The 14,403-nt window shown below is 36.5% G+C and overlaps 1 protein-coding gene across 2 annotated transcripts in view; it reads left to right on the top strand.

Annotated features, from left to right (window-relative positions):
• The window catches only part of LUZP2 (leucine zipper protein 2), a 423,961-nt gene that overhangs the window by 63,802 nt on the left and 345,756 nt on the right, over window positions 1–14,403 (top strand). The window contains exon 2 of one of the 2 annotated variants that reach the window (XM_074372225.1): window positions 4,835–5,802. In XM_074372225.1, the coding sequence (XP_074228326.1) occupies window positions 5,741–5,802 (62 nt within the window). In that variant the 5' untranslated portion in view covers window positions 4,835–5,740. Of the gene's footprint in view, window positions 1–4,834; window positions 5,803–14,403 lie in introns of those variants that run through there. The other variant, XM_074372226.1, reaches the window with a different exon arrangement.

Raw genomic sequence — 14,403 nt, 5'->3', positions numbered from 1 at the left:
TTTCGAATGGACCATTTAAAACCTCTTTTTTTTTTTTTAAAGGTCTTTAACCCCTGGGTCCACAAATATTTGAATAAAGTTAGTGATTGATTTAGAAATTACATAAATTAAAATATAATTTTTTTACAGTATTTTTACCTTCTTTGGCACTGAGAAAAGTGAGAAATACTCCTAATCTCAATAGATTCATAGTGTAATGAGGAACAGAAATATATAATTACTAAATAGTATTATAAGTACAATATCAAGGCAATCTACCTCATGACATAACATTAAAAAGAGAGACTTTACTAAGTTTATGGTGGCAGATGAGTTAAGGAAAATATTCTAGAAAGAGATGATGGCCTTGGTGAGTCTTAAATAATTCAAGTAAGTTATAGTTGTCCCTCAGTAACTCTGGGGGGATTGGTTCCAAAACCCCCATATACACCAAAACCCTACAATGCTCAGGTCCCTTATATAAAATGACATAGTATTTGCATATAACCTATGCATATCTCCTAGTATACTTTAAATCATCTGTAGATTAAATGATATATAAATAGTTGTAACTAAAATGTAAATGCTATGTAAATTGTTGCCAGTGCACAACAAATTAAATTTTGCTTTTTGGAACTTTCTGGAATTTTCTTTTTCAAATCTTTTCCATCCACGGTTGGTTGAATCTTCAAATTCAGAACCCACAGATATGGAGAGCTGACCATTTGGGTATTGTGAATGAGTGAATACTTCTTGAAGAAGGAATAACAAAAAAGTATGAAGTCGTGTCTAGAAAAACTTCTGTTGCTCTGTTTGGAGTGCAACCTGAAAGTTAAAGAAGAGAGAAAAGACATGTATTGAAAACATTGAGTAATTTCCTAGAATCTTTAAGGCAATAAAAATATTTGCAGCTTCAGTATGTTATACTAGGGGAATGGATTAGAGGAAAACACATCCGAGACTAAAGATCATACTTCAGAATCAAAAGATGATGAACCCTAAATAGAGCCCTGGTGACAGGTCTAACCTAGGGGTGGGTGATTGCTATAAATGAATACTTAGGAAATAAAATTCGTAGGACTTGTTGATTGACCAAATGTGAGAGAAGTGAGAGCTGAAAGTAATGATGATTCCCAGGTTTGTAACCTGAGTGACTGAATTGATGGAGATACGAGGGAATAAACAGAAGGATGATCAGACAGAGAGAAGAGAAAGAAAGTTCATTGTGATTGAGTCTGACCTTGAGGTACCAAGAGAAATCTAGGTAAGGGCTCAGTGAAGAAATCTAGCTGAACATTAATCATATTGAAAATAGTAAACCCCCCAAAAAACTATAAGTTCACCATGGAAAGAAATATATGGAATTTTAAAAGGAGAAGATAAAGGATGAAACTGTAGGGGATGTTGTAGTTTAGAATATAAAAGTAGAAAAGTAAATGCAGAAATAATGAGAGAGAAGAAGTGGCAGGACAGTTGAATGAGGGAAATGATAACCTTTTCAACAAATGATGCTAGGACAACTAGATATCCACATACAAAGAATTAAGTTGGATCCCTATCTCTCACCATGTACAAAAACTGACTCCAAATGGATCAAATGTAAAACAATAAAACTCTTACAAGAAAATATAGACATGAATAGTCATGATCTCGGGTGAAGCAAAACCTTCTTAGATACCAAGAGCACAAGTAACAAAGGAAAAAAAAATTACACTAATTGGGCTTCAAGAAAATTAAAAGCTTTTTTGCTGAAAATGATACCATCAAGAAAATGAAAAGATAACCCATGGGTTGGGAGAAAATATTTTCAAGTCATATATTTAACAAAGAAATTGTATCCAGAATGTATAAAGAACTCTTATAATTTAGAAATAAATCATAAATGACAATTAAAATGGGCAAAGAATTTGAATAAACATATCTCCAAAAATTGTATATGAATGGCCAATAAACACATGAAAAGATGCTCAGTAACGTCAGGTAAACACAAATCAAAACCACAATTAGATACCACTTTATATCCATAGGAATATCTACAATAGTAATAAAAATAAACTAAAAATTCCAAGTACTGGAATTCCACATAGAGAAATTGACATCTTTCCATATTACTGGTAGGAATGTACAATGGTGCAGCCATTTTGGAAAGCAGTTAGGCAGTTTCTCAAGAAAATTAAACATAGTATTACCATATGATCCAGGAATTCCTCTCCTAGGTATATACCCAAAAGAATTGGAAACAGATGTTCCCAAAGGAAACTATATGAATATCCATAGCAGTATCATGCATAATAGGCAAAACGTGGGAAACAACCCTAATGTCCATCAATTGATGAAGGGATAAACACAGTGTAGTATACCTCTGAAACAGAGCATTATTCAGCAATAAAAATAAATGAAATACTGATACATGCTACAACATAGATAACCCTTGAAACAATATTAAAGACATCAGTCACATAGACCACATGTAATTCAATTTATATGAAATGTCAAGAATTAGGCACATCCATAGAAACAGTAATTAGATTGGTGGTTGCCAAGGATGGGGGAGAAGAGAGAAAGGAGGGAGTGGTGGTGACTGCGAGTGAGTGCAGGGTTTATTCTGGTGGTGATGAAAATGTTCTGGAATTAGATAATAGTGATGATTTCAAAACTTTATGAAAATGTTAAAAAAAAAAACCATTGAATTATACACTTTAAAATGGTGTTTTGGGTACCTGAATATGTCTCAGTAAAGCTGTTTAAAATATAACCTTATGTCTCCCAATTCCAGGATTTTATGGAAACTAGCCTTTCAGTGTAACTGCATGGGCTTTCTTGATGCCCTTTATCCAGACTTGGGTATAGTTACTGCAAAAATACTTTTGCTGAGTTCAGTGTTGTGACTCAGCACAGGAAAAGTGGTTTCAGCTAAGTGAATCTCTTGACTGCACTGCTACATTTTTATATTCCTATATCAAGTCTCTGAAGCCATAAAATCAATTCTGGATTTGAGTTTTCCTGTGACAGTATGGACAGGATGATGGAGACTTACGGTCTTGTAATTCATTAAGAAGAAAAGTCTTCTGCTGGGAGGCAGATCTATTCTGGAATTCAGAATATAGTACTTCAGTCCTCTAAATCTGTAGGACTTTCCACAATCTCACTTAGGTTCTCTATCCAAGATGTGCTTGCCTGATGCTCCTATGCCCTCCTAAGTTAGATGGTTTTTTTCCTGCTTACATAAAGTGCACAAAGGTCAACAAGCCTTGTGGTTTGTTATTGGTGTCAAATACAGCAGCATAAACCATCTAAACAGGTCATTCAGGTACTTCCCTTTCCTGGTTGACAATCTACAGCCTGACTGTTGTATATCTCACATTTAATTTAAAGCAATATAATTTAGGTTGAGAAAAATCTTCTTTCACATAAATACATTTGAAAAAAAACTTGTCCTCAAGAAAGCAAATGCTTTGAAATGATGTAGACTGATTTGAATGCCATCTGCACTGTGTAAGTTACTGAGTGACCTTCAGCAAATTACTTAACCACTCAATCTGTCACCTCAACTGCAAAAGAGGAAATAATAGAAATGACTACCATACTTGATTCCTATGATTAAGACACAATATAATTCAAACTTGTTAGGTAAACAAAAATGTGTTCTATAAGTATGAGTGTCATTCCTCAGCATACATTTATATATATATATTTTTATAACCAAGTAGTCATATGTCTTTGTTGAGTATACAACTCAAAAGATCACTTTCCAAACTGAGCAGGAAATCTATTGTAAGGTAATTCTGGCAGGAGCAAACGGAAATAAATATTTTCCTTTGGAATCAGAGTTCTCTTTGGGGAAATTTTAGTGCAATTTTTCTTTGTAAAATGGCATGCAATTCACAAGTGAGTTGATTTGTATATGCCTAGTTGTATCTGTAGTGTGTGTTACTACGGCCCAAGAGGATGGTATCCAGTTTGCCAAAGTTATTACTCATCTATTTTGATTTTAAAGCGATATCTGTTCTGTGAGTGTTTTAACTTTAAACCCATTAGAAGCAATAACAAAAACAGATCAGTAAATTAGACAGTTAATTCGTTAAACTTGTACCCTCTTTAAAATAAAGCTTTATAACACATGGGTTCTTCCTACAACTGTCTTCAAAAACTAAACTAAAGGGGATGCTTCATCTAAGTTTTATTATAAATCACTAGCCCCTGAAAAAACTGGAGAATGAGTGGAACCATCTGGATATGAATTCCCAGAGACCACCTGACCTTTGCCCTCTAGAGTCTTTGATGCATGTCAGCCTCTATTGAACATCAACTTTGTGTTAATCATTGGGCTAGTTATGCTAGCTTTGGATGTTCCAGGCAACAGTAGGATTTGCTTAAGATTTAGAAGAACCCAGTTCTTTGTTGAAAAAGAAAAAAAAAAATTCAGCTCAGATCTTTATGGTCTTTGGTTTCCTCATCTCTGTAATACAGATAATTCATATTTCTCTAGGTTGACTTATAACAATCAAATGAAATAATGTATAGAATACTGTTTTATAAACTATTTATCCAGGATATCCAGCTGAAATATTTTAAAAAATTACATATACCATGTTGTGAAAATTCTAGAACTGAGTATCTCAGTAGATGAACTTGGCTGTTTCCTAAAATTACTTTTGCAAAATGTCATTTTGTATTAGAGTTCTGCTATTTCATTTTCGTAATTATTTTTTTTCAGAATAAAGCTTACTAAATATCAGCTGTTAATTATAGAAAATTTGGAAAATATAGAAAACAAAATTAAAGATAAAATCTTCTGTTTTCCAAAACCATCACTCCGAGCTAATTACTGTTAACATTTTGATGACTTTTTCAGTTACATTTCCTCACCTGAAGAAAAGCAACCCTTTAGGTGAGTTGAAACTGGGCCGGCCACCAGCTCCAACCCCACGGCCAGTTGCCACTACAAGCAGACAAATTGAAATTAGAGGAAGATCAGAAATCCTCAAAATACAGAAACAGCTGACGACTTAACTGTCCGTAAATCTCTTTATAGTACACGTTTGCGGACTAAGAAGGAATCTTGCAGTGGCAGTAGGAGCCCGGGGTGCATTTCTGGACGCTGCTCACTCCTGCTGTCCTTCCGTCCGCATCAGAGGAATCCGTATGCATTTCTAATTAGAACAATATTTTAAACACTGTCTCCAGAGCAGCGTTTTTCCAAACACTGTTTAGTCAGTTGAGGACACCTGTCTGTGACTCTCAAGCCTCTGAAAGTCTTTCCCTGTGAATTCTGTCTCGCCTCCTGCCGCGCACGCCGGGTTCAGTTACTGGCAGATTAGATTTCTCTCCTGGCCCCCGACCCGCCCCTCCGCATCCTCTGGAGAAGTGGGAATAAAAGATCAGACCCAGGCGGGCGTGCAGCCAGGCGGGCGTGCAGCCAGGTGAGCGCAGCCCGTTGACCGGAGCGCGCGGGGCCATCGCTGGGCACCCCTCCCTCTCCCCGCGCCGCCTCCAGCGCGAGTGACAACGCGCCCTCCAGGCTCGGGAGCGGCGGCGCCGAACAATCCCAGGCCGGGTTCGCCTCGCTGGTGACATCACTCCCGAAGATACTCCCCACTCTAAGCGCCTGCCTTCGCGAGGCGTCCGTCCGTTTGTCGGTTTCCTTCCGTCCACTGCTGGAGAGGGGTCATTGCCGGCCGGGAACAGAGGAGCGACAGGACCCGGAGAAGGAGGGAGAGCGAAGGCAGCGGGGAAAGGAGGACCCCGGCAGGCGACAAGCATGAAATTCATCCCAGCGCACTACTTGCTGCCTCTCCTGCCAGCGCTGGTCCTCAGCACCAGGTGAGTCCAGGAGCGTGAGTGACCTGAGCTGAGGGGCGCTGCCAGTAGGTTGGTCCTACCTCAGGTCACCTGTGGGGGCCAAGGACAGACACTTTAGCTGTTTGCATCTCCCCCCTAAGTTAAGGGGTCTTTCTATAATTTGTGCTCTGAAATCCTTCTGGGAGAATAGAGATCTTTTCTAATTATCCTAGCCCTTAAGTATTCCTTCCAGTGAGTGGACCAAGTGCTTTTCCTTCCAAAGACGTGTTTCCCTTCAGCCCCAGAAGTAGCAAACAGATAACATGCGGTAATAGACCAAAATAAAGAAAGGAAATTAGACAGACAGGGAGAGTATTGTCACCAGGCAGTGTCTTTACACTGGAGCTGTCTTAGCAGCCACAGAGCCTACCTCCTTCGCCAAGTGTGTCTGATTTTAGAATACAGGAAGATGGTTAGCATTGCAGAAAAGTTGCCGGACTTGTGAAATGGCCTGTTTTAACGTCTAGAGTAGGCTTACTGGTAGGCAGTTTCCTTTGGCTGTCTTGTGAACAGGTCAAATGAAAGAGCATACAAGGCGATTAAAAGTTAGAAGACACTCTCAGAGTGCTGATGCAGGACCCTAGTCAGAAACAATTAAGTACTGTACTCCATCACTAGCCATAGATGGGACTTTAAGCTCCAGCACAGAGGAGCTATTTTTAGTGGAGGTTTAAAATGCAGTGGTTGAAAAGAGTTTTGTGACTCCCTACTGTTGATCAAGTCCCAAAGTTGGTGATGGGCTTGAATTCTTCTTCCACAAGAGCTGCACAAAGGTGGACTGTTTCATTGCCCAGGACTGAGCCTTTATTCTGCATGGCCTGAACATCATATTGGCAGCAACCTCTTTCCCTTGGCTACTATAAAATAAAATGACCCACACAGGATGAAGATCTTTTTGAATCTATGTGAATGGAAACATTATCTGATTATGTATCTGATGGTAAATGAAGAGGGGAAATAGGAGTATATCTAATTCTGAAATTGAGAAGTATGAAGGAATCTCATTATCTATGAAAAATCAGGGCATCAAAATTCTTGATTCTACTCCTAATTGACACACCCTCTTTTAGGCTCTTGTAACCAAAATTTCTTTTTAGTGTGAGTACTGTTTGATTTAGCCCCAATAGTTGATGAACTTAGTCTTTCCTTGCAAACAAAACCTAGGTGACTTTCCCAGACTAAAATGGAATGTGAGTTGTATTCTTTATTTTCTTTAAGGGTTGCTTGTCTCTTGAGTTCATAAAATGTTTTAAAATCACCTTGCTTCTTGGTATTATAACTTGTTTGAATTACAGAGCCCATTTTAATATTTGTGTTTAGCTATAAACAGTGCAATGCAAATCATACATAACAGTTATTTTTTGAAGTGTCTTGACATTTATTCTGAACTCTTGTGTTGTGGTTTAATAATTACTTGTGGATTCTTCTAGAGAAAGGAAATTCTCAAAGTTTGGGGCACTTAAGTAGAGGCCTGTCAGCATATGCAGAAAATATTAAATATTTAAACAATGGAAGCCCTGCCTACAATAATTTTTAAATACAGTGAATCTCTAGTGTTCCAAAAGTCCATTTGCTTTTTAAGGATGCTGTAATTTAAGTGACTCAGAATGCTCTATAGTCTCTGGCTTCCAAAGTTTTAGTGTTGGTTATGTAATACAAAAGCAAAGAGCCATCATCTTCCCTTTTAGAAAAGTGTGAATTTTTATAAGGATAATTTTTTTTAAATATCCAAAACACTTACAAAAAAAATTGAATTAGTCATTCATAGTTTACTTTAGATATGAAACTTCTGCAATGTTGGTTGCAGGTGAAGACTGTGACAGGTCTTTTTTAAATTTTTCCTCTTGCCAACTCAACAAAAAGAGCATGCTGGGCTTAAAAAAGTGAAACTTTTCCTAATCGGCCGCATGTCTTACTATAGTGATTACTCAGTAACAATTTATTTTACCGGATACCCGGATTACCTGGTGACAGTGATAGAACTTGACAATGAATTTGGTACTACCAATGTGTCATTTTGCAAAGAAGAACTTAACGTTTCAGTGGACCTTAGTGGAAGGCCATTCTCTTTGTAGTATTTAAGAGTTCTTGTAGGCATTTGATTCATGTGGAGGTTGTAGCCTAAACTGAACAGGTTTACAAGAACAGTTGCAGTAGTAGAAGTGAGTTTGCTGAGAAAAACTGTGTAGCTGAGCCATGGCCACCTGTGACAGTGCATTTTCTAACCCTAAACTTCTTTTAACTTAATTTCTTAGTTGTCAGTAGTCAGTGGTCGTGTATGTGAAGCAAAAGGCAGTTCACATGCTTAAATTGTGTTGAATGCATTAGCAGAGAGTGACAGTTGCTAGATTTTCCTATAGGCTTTGGGTGTTGTCACTTGTCTTTTATTGTTAAGTTCTTTTCACAGTGTGAAGAATACAGATCTGAGACTCTTGGTGCAAAAAAAAAAAAAGTATTGACTTCAACATCTCTTTCTATGGGTATCACTCTTTATTACCTTGCTATTATCTTTCCAATAGGTCTAAGTTCAATTTTATTTTAAAGTAAAGGAATGTCACTAAAACAAATGCTGCAATAAGAGAAGGAGAGTATTCTACCCACAGGGATGAAAACTCTAAAACAATTTTGCTTTTTAAATATGAATTTCTGAGTTCTTTTCTGTTTTTGTTTGTTCCTTGTCCTCACCTTTTCTGTAGCAACTTTAGATGCTGAAGAAAAAAATTCCATAATATTCACCATAGTGAACAACATCTATGTCCCCCAATCAGAATTACTTAATTTGTCCTCAAAGAAAGCTAAATTTTCACCTTCAGCGATAGCCGAGAACTGTTTTCTGTTTTGCTGGTAAGTCCTATACAGTTCAAAAGAGCTATTTAATTTCCTGGCGTATTGTCTCTCCTGTTTAGAAAGTACATATGAATTCCAAAAAATTGAGTTAATGTTATGAATAATGTAGCTAATACAGAAACCCACTTAACTTGTGCACAAACAAATGTGGTCAAAGAAAGCAAACATATGTGTTGGTTTAATATCTTCAGAATAGAATGACTCTACTTTTTAAATAGCCTCATTCTGTGGAAGTATTAAATTGGTATTCCAAAGCAGCCAGCAATTCACTTCAATAAGAAGTAGTATAGGGAGTGAAAGGAATAGTAGGGTGAAAAACCTTCAGAAATTCTTGGTGAAAAGGGACCCATGGAGTGCTGGAGAAGGCTTGAGCTTTAGTCTGCTGAACCTCTGTTCCTTTATGCTGTGATTCAGCTCTTGATGCCTTTGGTTTATTGAGTTTTAAATGACTTAATGGGGAGAGAACATGGCAGGGGAGGAGTGAAGGTCTTCTGACTTCTGGTGGTTTTCCATCAAGCAAGAACTTTAAGCAGATGGTCAGTTACAGTCCTCCCAATAGGGAGTCACCTCAGAGGTCTGTCCTGGGCCCTCTGAGCAGCAGTCACACCACATGTTTACTTTGGAATCTATTTTTAGATGGTACTATATATTAAAGATGCCCTAGGCTCCTGTTAGCTCTGTGCCTTAATCTAACTTCAGAATCAAATTGATGTATAGGATAAAAGAAAGGCAAGAGTCACAATAAACACCACAGAAATTTATTTTTCAGCAAATAAATTTGATACTGGAAGAAGTCTTGCTTTAACTCTTCCAAACTGATCTAAGGTAAATTTTTTTTTTTGTCCCAAGCCTTGCACACAAGGATTCTTAACCCTCACACACCTTCACGTGACCCTACATACATTTCTTTGTAAGAATTGTACCATTCTGTGTAATAGAATTGGATAAATATCTTCTAGGCTAAGAACATATCACCAAAAAAGTTTTGACTTTTTAAATTCTATTTCTGGGCCTTAGCTGCTGATTTCCAGTAGCAATTTTTAAAATGACTTCTGTGAGGAGTATGTGCATTAAATTTTCCTTATGACTAATGGAAGAGACACTTCAAACATTTATGAATTGACTGTTCAGTTGTCCCAGACCAAACTCTGTGTAGTTAAAAAGGAGAACTTGACCTACCCACCAGGAAGCAAAAAATCACTGAAACCACTTACAGGAATATGGGTCTAATAAAATTATATTTTCTTATGTGTGTTATGAGAGCACTTATGTGTAGTGGGGGTGTGTGTGCACCTGTTTTTGGCTGACTTCTAGAGGAAAATCTTTTAATAAATAGGACTAAATCATTTAAGTAACCTGATTAAATGGATAATATTTAATATTAAATTTTCTTCTCTGGAAAATAAAAAAAATCCATTCCTTCTTGTCTTCATAACACTTAGAAATGTTTTTGATATTTTCATTATCACACATCAGAAGGGTACCTGCAGTAAGTCAGTTGTTGCATAAAGCATTAAGGCAATAAAGTAATATATTGGTTACAAATGCATGTCCCTATAACCCAGTCATGTTCAGAAATAATTATATATAAGATAGAGTTGGATAAATATTAACAACAGAGGCTTTGAACAAAGTTTGAAGTGTGAATAGAGGAGAAGAGTGAATAATGTCAATTAAGGACTATTAAAAATAACTTCTTTCCAAAGACGATGAGAAAAATGATCATCCAAAAGAAAGAAAAGATTGCCAAACAAAAGGGGAGCAGAAGAAATAATGAGGTTACCTGGTAACTAGGCTGGTTTTGTCCAAAGTGTTTTGGTGGCAAAATGCCTGGATGGTGCTATGCACTTTGGCAAACACCATAAAAAATTGTGGTATTTAATTTTATCATACAGAAGATGATTTCACACAGAAGTATATAATAAGCTACTTGTATAGCTACAAGTTAATTAAATTAAATTGCATTAATACTGCATAAATTGTAATATCAAATCAAAGTGTAAGCATAAGCATCAATGAATAAAAAATGCTTTCAAACTATATAGGCAAAATTGATATAAAAGTTTCTATAACTTTATTTTCTACTCATTAATCAATTTCATCATCCATTAGCAACCTAGAAAAGGTAAAAACATTTAGAAAAATTAAGGGAAGAAAATGTAACATTGAGATTTGTTTCCTCCTGTTGATAACAATTTGAGAATTGCTGATATAGAAGAAGGACAACCATTATGTCTTAAGAATCATCACATAAAAGGGACTTTATACCAAACCAGTTTTGAAAACAGCTTTAGAGATCATATAGTCTCAACTTGTTTGCACATATTTTATTGTAAAGTCTTTATATCTGTGTCATGAAACTCTGACCATTAAATGAAAAATGTATGTATTTTTCCCATAGATTACTGTGTGTGTGCATGTGTAGTGTGATATATGTCAATTGAGAGGATCATAGAACAGCATATGATTTGCTGCTAAGGGGAAATGAAAGGTATAGAACATGTTAAGTCCGCATCAGAGTAGGGCACGTGTAATGGGACATTCAGAAACGTTGCTTCATGATTATAGGATGCAAGAAAAAAAATATTGAAAGTAAACCATTCCATTCAGACACAAGCTAAAGTTCAACAAAATAAACACTGTGCTCTGAGAATGCTTTCATAAACACTAGGAGACATCATTATACCATAGGTAGTGATTGCATTGCAATTATGTCTGACTTGTTTGGTGCTGCTTTGGAGTGTTTTAATCTCTTTGAGTGTACTTTAAAGACTTTGTTATTGGGAAACATGCTGTGAATACAAGGTTGTGTTCTCGTCCAAAGCCTTTCATTTTAGAGGTGAGAAAACTGAGGTCCAGAGTGACTGAGACTTAGTCCAAGACCACAGAGGGAAACCAACAACAAGAACCCAGAACTTTCCCCGCTGCTCCTTCTGTTCTGTCATGTGGCTGCTCCCCATGACATTTCTTTTACAATCAAGCCACATTTGTATGGTTGGTGCCAACCTTAACTATTCCAGTTATTGTGGAGTATAAAGTAACTTAAAAAAAATTCTCTGACCACATATAATCATGACAGAACAACAGGCTGTAGTCAAAGGGAATTCCAGTAGTGAGTAGTTGAACACTATTTGTTCACCTGTATTCAGTTGTTTTTTAAAGAGAGAGTTGGCCTAAGAAAAGATTCCAGGTCATTTTCAAAACCCAAAGCAGAGTCATTAATGAGTTTTCACCTTTGCACAGTTTACCTTGCAAGAGATATGCCTATAATGATTCCTTTTGATATTTCAGCCCTGTTGTCAGGAGATGTCCTTGCTGCCTTTGGGTTCTTTCCATTGAAGCTCTTTCCTATAAATGTCAATCCTAGGAGACATTTGCGTACATATCCCTCACCTATTAAATCTGTATTGCAACTGTGGAGTATTGTTCAATGGGTAGCATACTGAACAATCTTACAAGATTAAATTTCTAAATGTGGTCATATCTAGCTTTAATGCATGGTGACATTGTATTTCATTTGGTTTACATGTCTCTACACTTTCAGCATAGCCTATGGGCAATTTATAGTTATATAACATTTTTAAGGGTCAGGTGGTCATAGATTGCAGCCTACAAATACATATCATAAACTTTGTCTTTGGGTAGGTTTCTTAAGCATTCTGAGGCTTAAATTTCTCATCTATAAAATGGAAAATAATAATGTCCAATATTAAGGGCCATTAAGATTGAAGAAAGTATATTTAAGTTCTATCTCAGTGCATGCACATGTATTTTGTAGTCCTTAAGGAAATCCTAACATATTAGCTATTACTATATAGAGAAATTACAATTTAGTGTGTTGATTTTATATTGGATATCTCAAGCAATTAACATTTAATTTAATTATTTTATTAAAAATCAAAGTAAATGAATTACTTAAGTGAATTTTGAAGTTCTTGACTGACACAGCCAAAGTAATAAAATCATAGTTTATTTCTGATGTGATTCTATTGGGAGTTGTATGAGGAGGGAATTGAGCTCAGTGAATGATTCTTAGGAAAAATGGAACAAAAACCATGCAATGACTTGCTGCTTCCAAAGTAGTCCTTTCAGCTGAGCTAAGGTATTGGCAAGGGCTAATGCAGATTCTGGGCTAGCCTTCATCTCATGTCCTTATAGAGGATGTAACTTCTTCCTGTTTATCCTGAAAAGGGTTATGAAGGTTTCTAATTCCCCACCCTTTAGCCTCTGTTCAAAACACAACTCTGAGCATCTAGAAGCACTTACTCAGTGAGTGGCTTGAGATTAATGGGGTTAAGGTTGCACTGTCATAGGTGTTAAATCCAAAGATTATGGATTCAAACAAATTTGGGATCAGCCTTACTAGCTATGTGATTTTTGAAATGTCTGTTAATATCTCTCAGCCACGTTTTTCTCACCAAGGAAAAGGTGGTAACATTGCCTCTCTATAAATTTGTCAAGAGGATTGAATAAGCTAATATACATAAAGAATAGTGTCTAGCACAGAGAAATACAACTCAGTATATTGCCGATCTTACATTATTGGATTGAAAGGATTAGAGAGCTTTTACCCTACCAAAGTGTGCTTGCATTTCAGATAGAGCAGTCGTTAATAAAAAACTTTTACTCAGTTTAGGCAAGACAAAAGTGTTGGTGACGAGATTTTGGAGCTCAGCCTTATCCTCCCTTATTTCAGAGGAAAAAAAAAAGACTGAATAGAGAGTGTATTTTTCCTCCAAGCTTATGTGGATGACTTGAGGCCAGTGTGAAAGCCAATTCTGTATCATCCTAACCAATTCCAGTTAGAAATGCTGATTTAAACACCTGCAACATCCTCAAGAAAACAGAATGGAAAACCAGTATGACATGACCTAGCTTATGAATCTGAAAGCTCCAAATTATGTTGTTAATCTGGTTAAACATTAAATATAGTTACTGAAATTCTATTACCGTATCACTTTAATGCTGTTAAAGAAGGTTCATTTTTCAAGTTTGCATAAAGATTGCAGGACCAAAGAGATGTATTTTAAAGTAGGATAGCATAAACATCAGCGAGCCTTTGGACAGGTTGAGGGTTCTGAATTTTATAATTAAGTGGTCTCACAATGGGGTGAGTTTGGTCATGATCTCCATAGAATAGTGAAGAAGAAGGGGCTGGGATGGCAGAGGGAAATAAGAAACCTAGCACACTAGGGCACTTTGCTGTGTGCATGGACAGAGGTGGTAGGAGTAGACAGGAAAGTTCCCAATCACTAGCCTTCCTCTTTTTGGGTTTTTTGGTTGTTGTTATTTTGTTTTTAATTTTCTCTTTTCTAATGCTGGCAGCCATTTATCGTTGGTCTTTGCAATAAACTAAGTTCTTAGCATTGGGCAGGAAAGGGGGAGCAGGAAACCCTTTGAATTATAAAAGAAACAAGAAAATGCATGAAAAATTGAAGTGACGTGTTGGCAAGAAGCAGATACGGTTGAGTAAGCTTTATATTGTTGAGAATGTAGCTTTTTCCTTCAGATGCCGCAAAGTGAAATGTGAGCTCATTCTACAGAAAAGAAGTTCATATAAAAATGGGGGCAAACTGTTTTTTTTTTCTGACACTACAATTTAGAAAAAATATTGAAAGATATTGAATCTCTTTTGCATGTTGTTATGTATGTCTTTATTTCAATTGGTATTTTATACGACATGAAAATTACAGATTCAGTTATGTTGAAGACTAATTGTTGCCCTGGTGGTGAGCT

This window comes from Camelus bactrianus, chromosome 10 (genome assembly GCF_048773025.1).
Source record: "Camelus bactrianus isolate YW-2024 breed Bactrian camel chromosome 10, ASM4877302v1, whole genome shotgun sequence".
Taxonomy (NCBI): Eukaryota; Metazoa; Chordata; class Mammalia; order Artiodactyla; family Camelidae; genus Camelus; species Camelus bactrianus.
The sequence above is the reverse complement of the archived record's forward strand: the minus strand, read 5'-3'. Positions and strand labels throughout refer to the sequence as shown.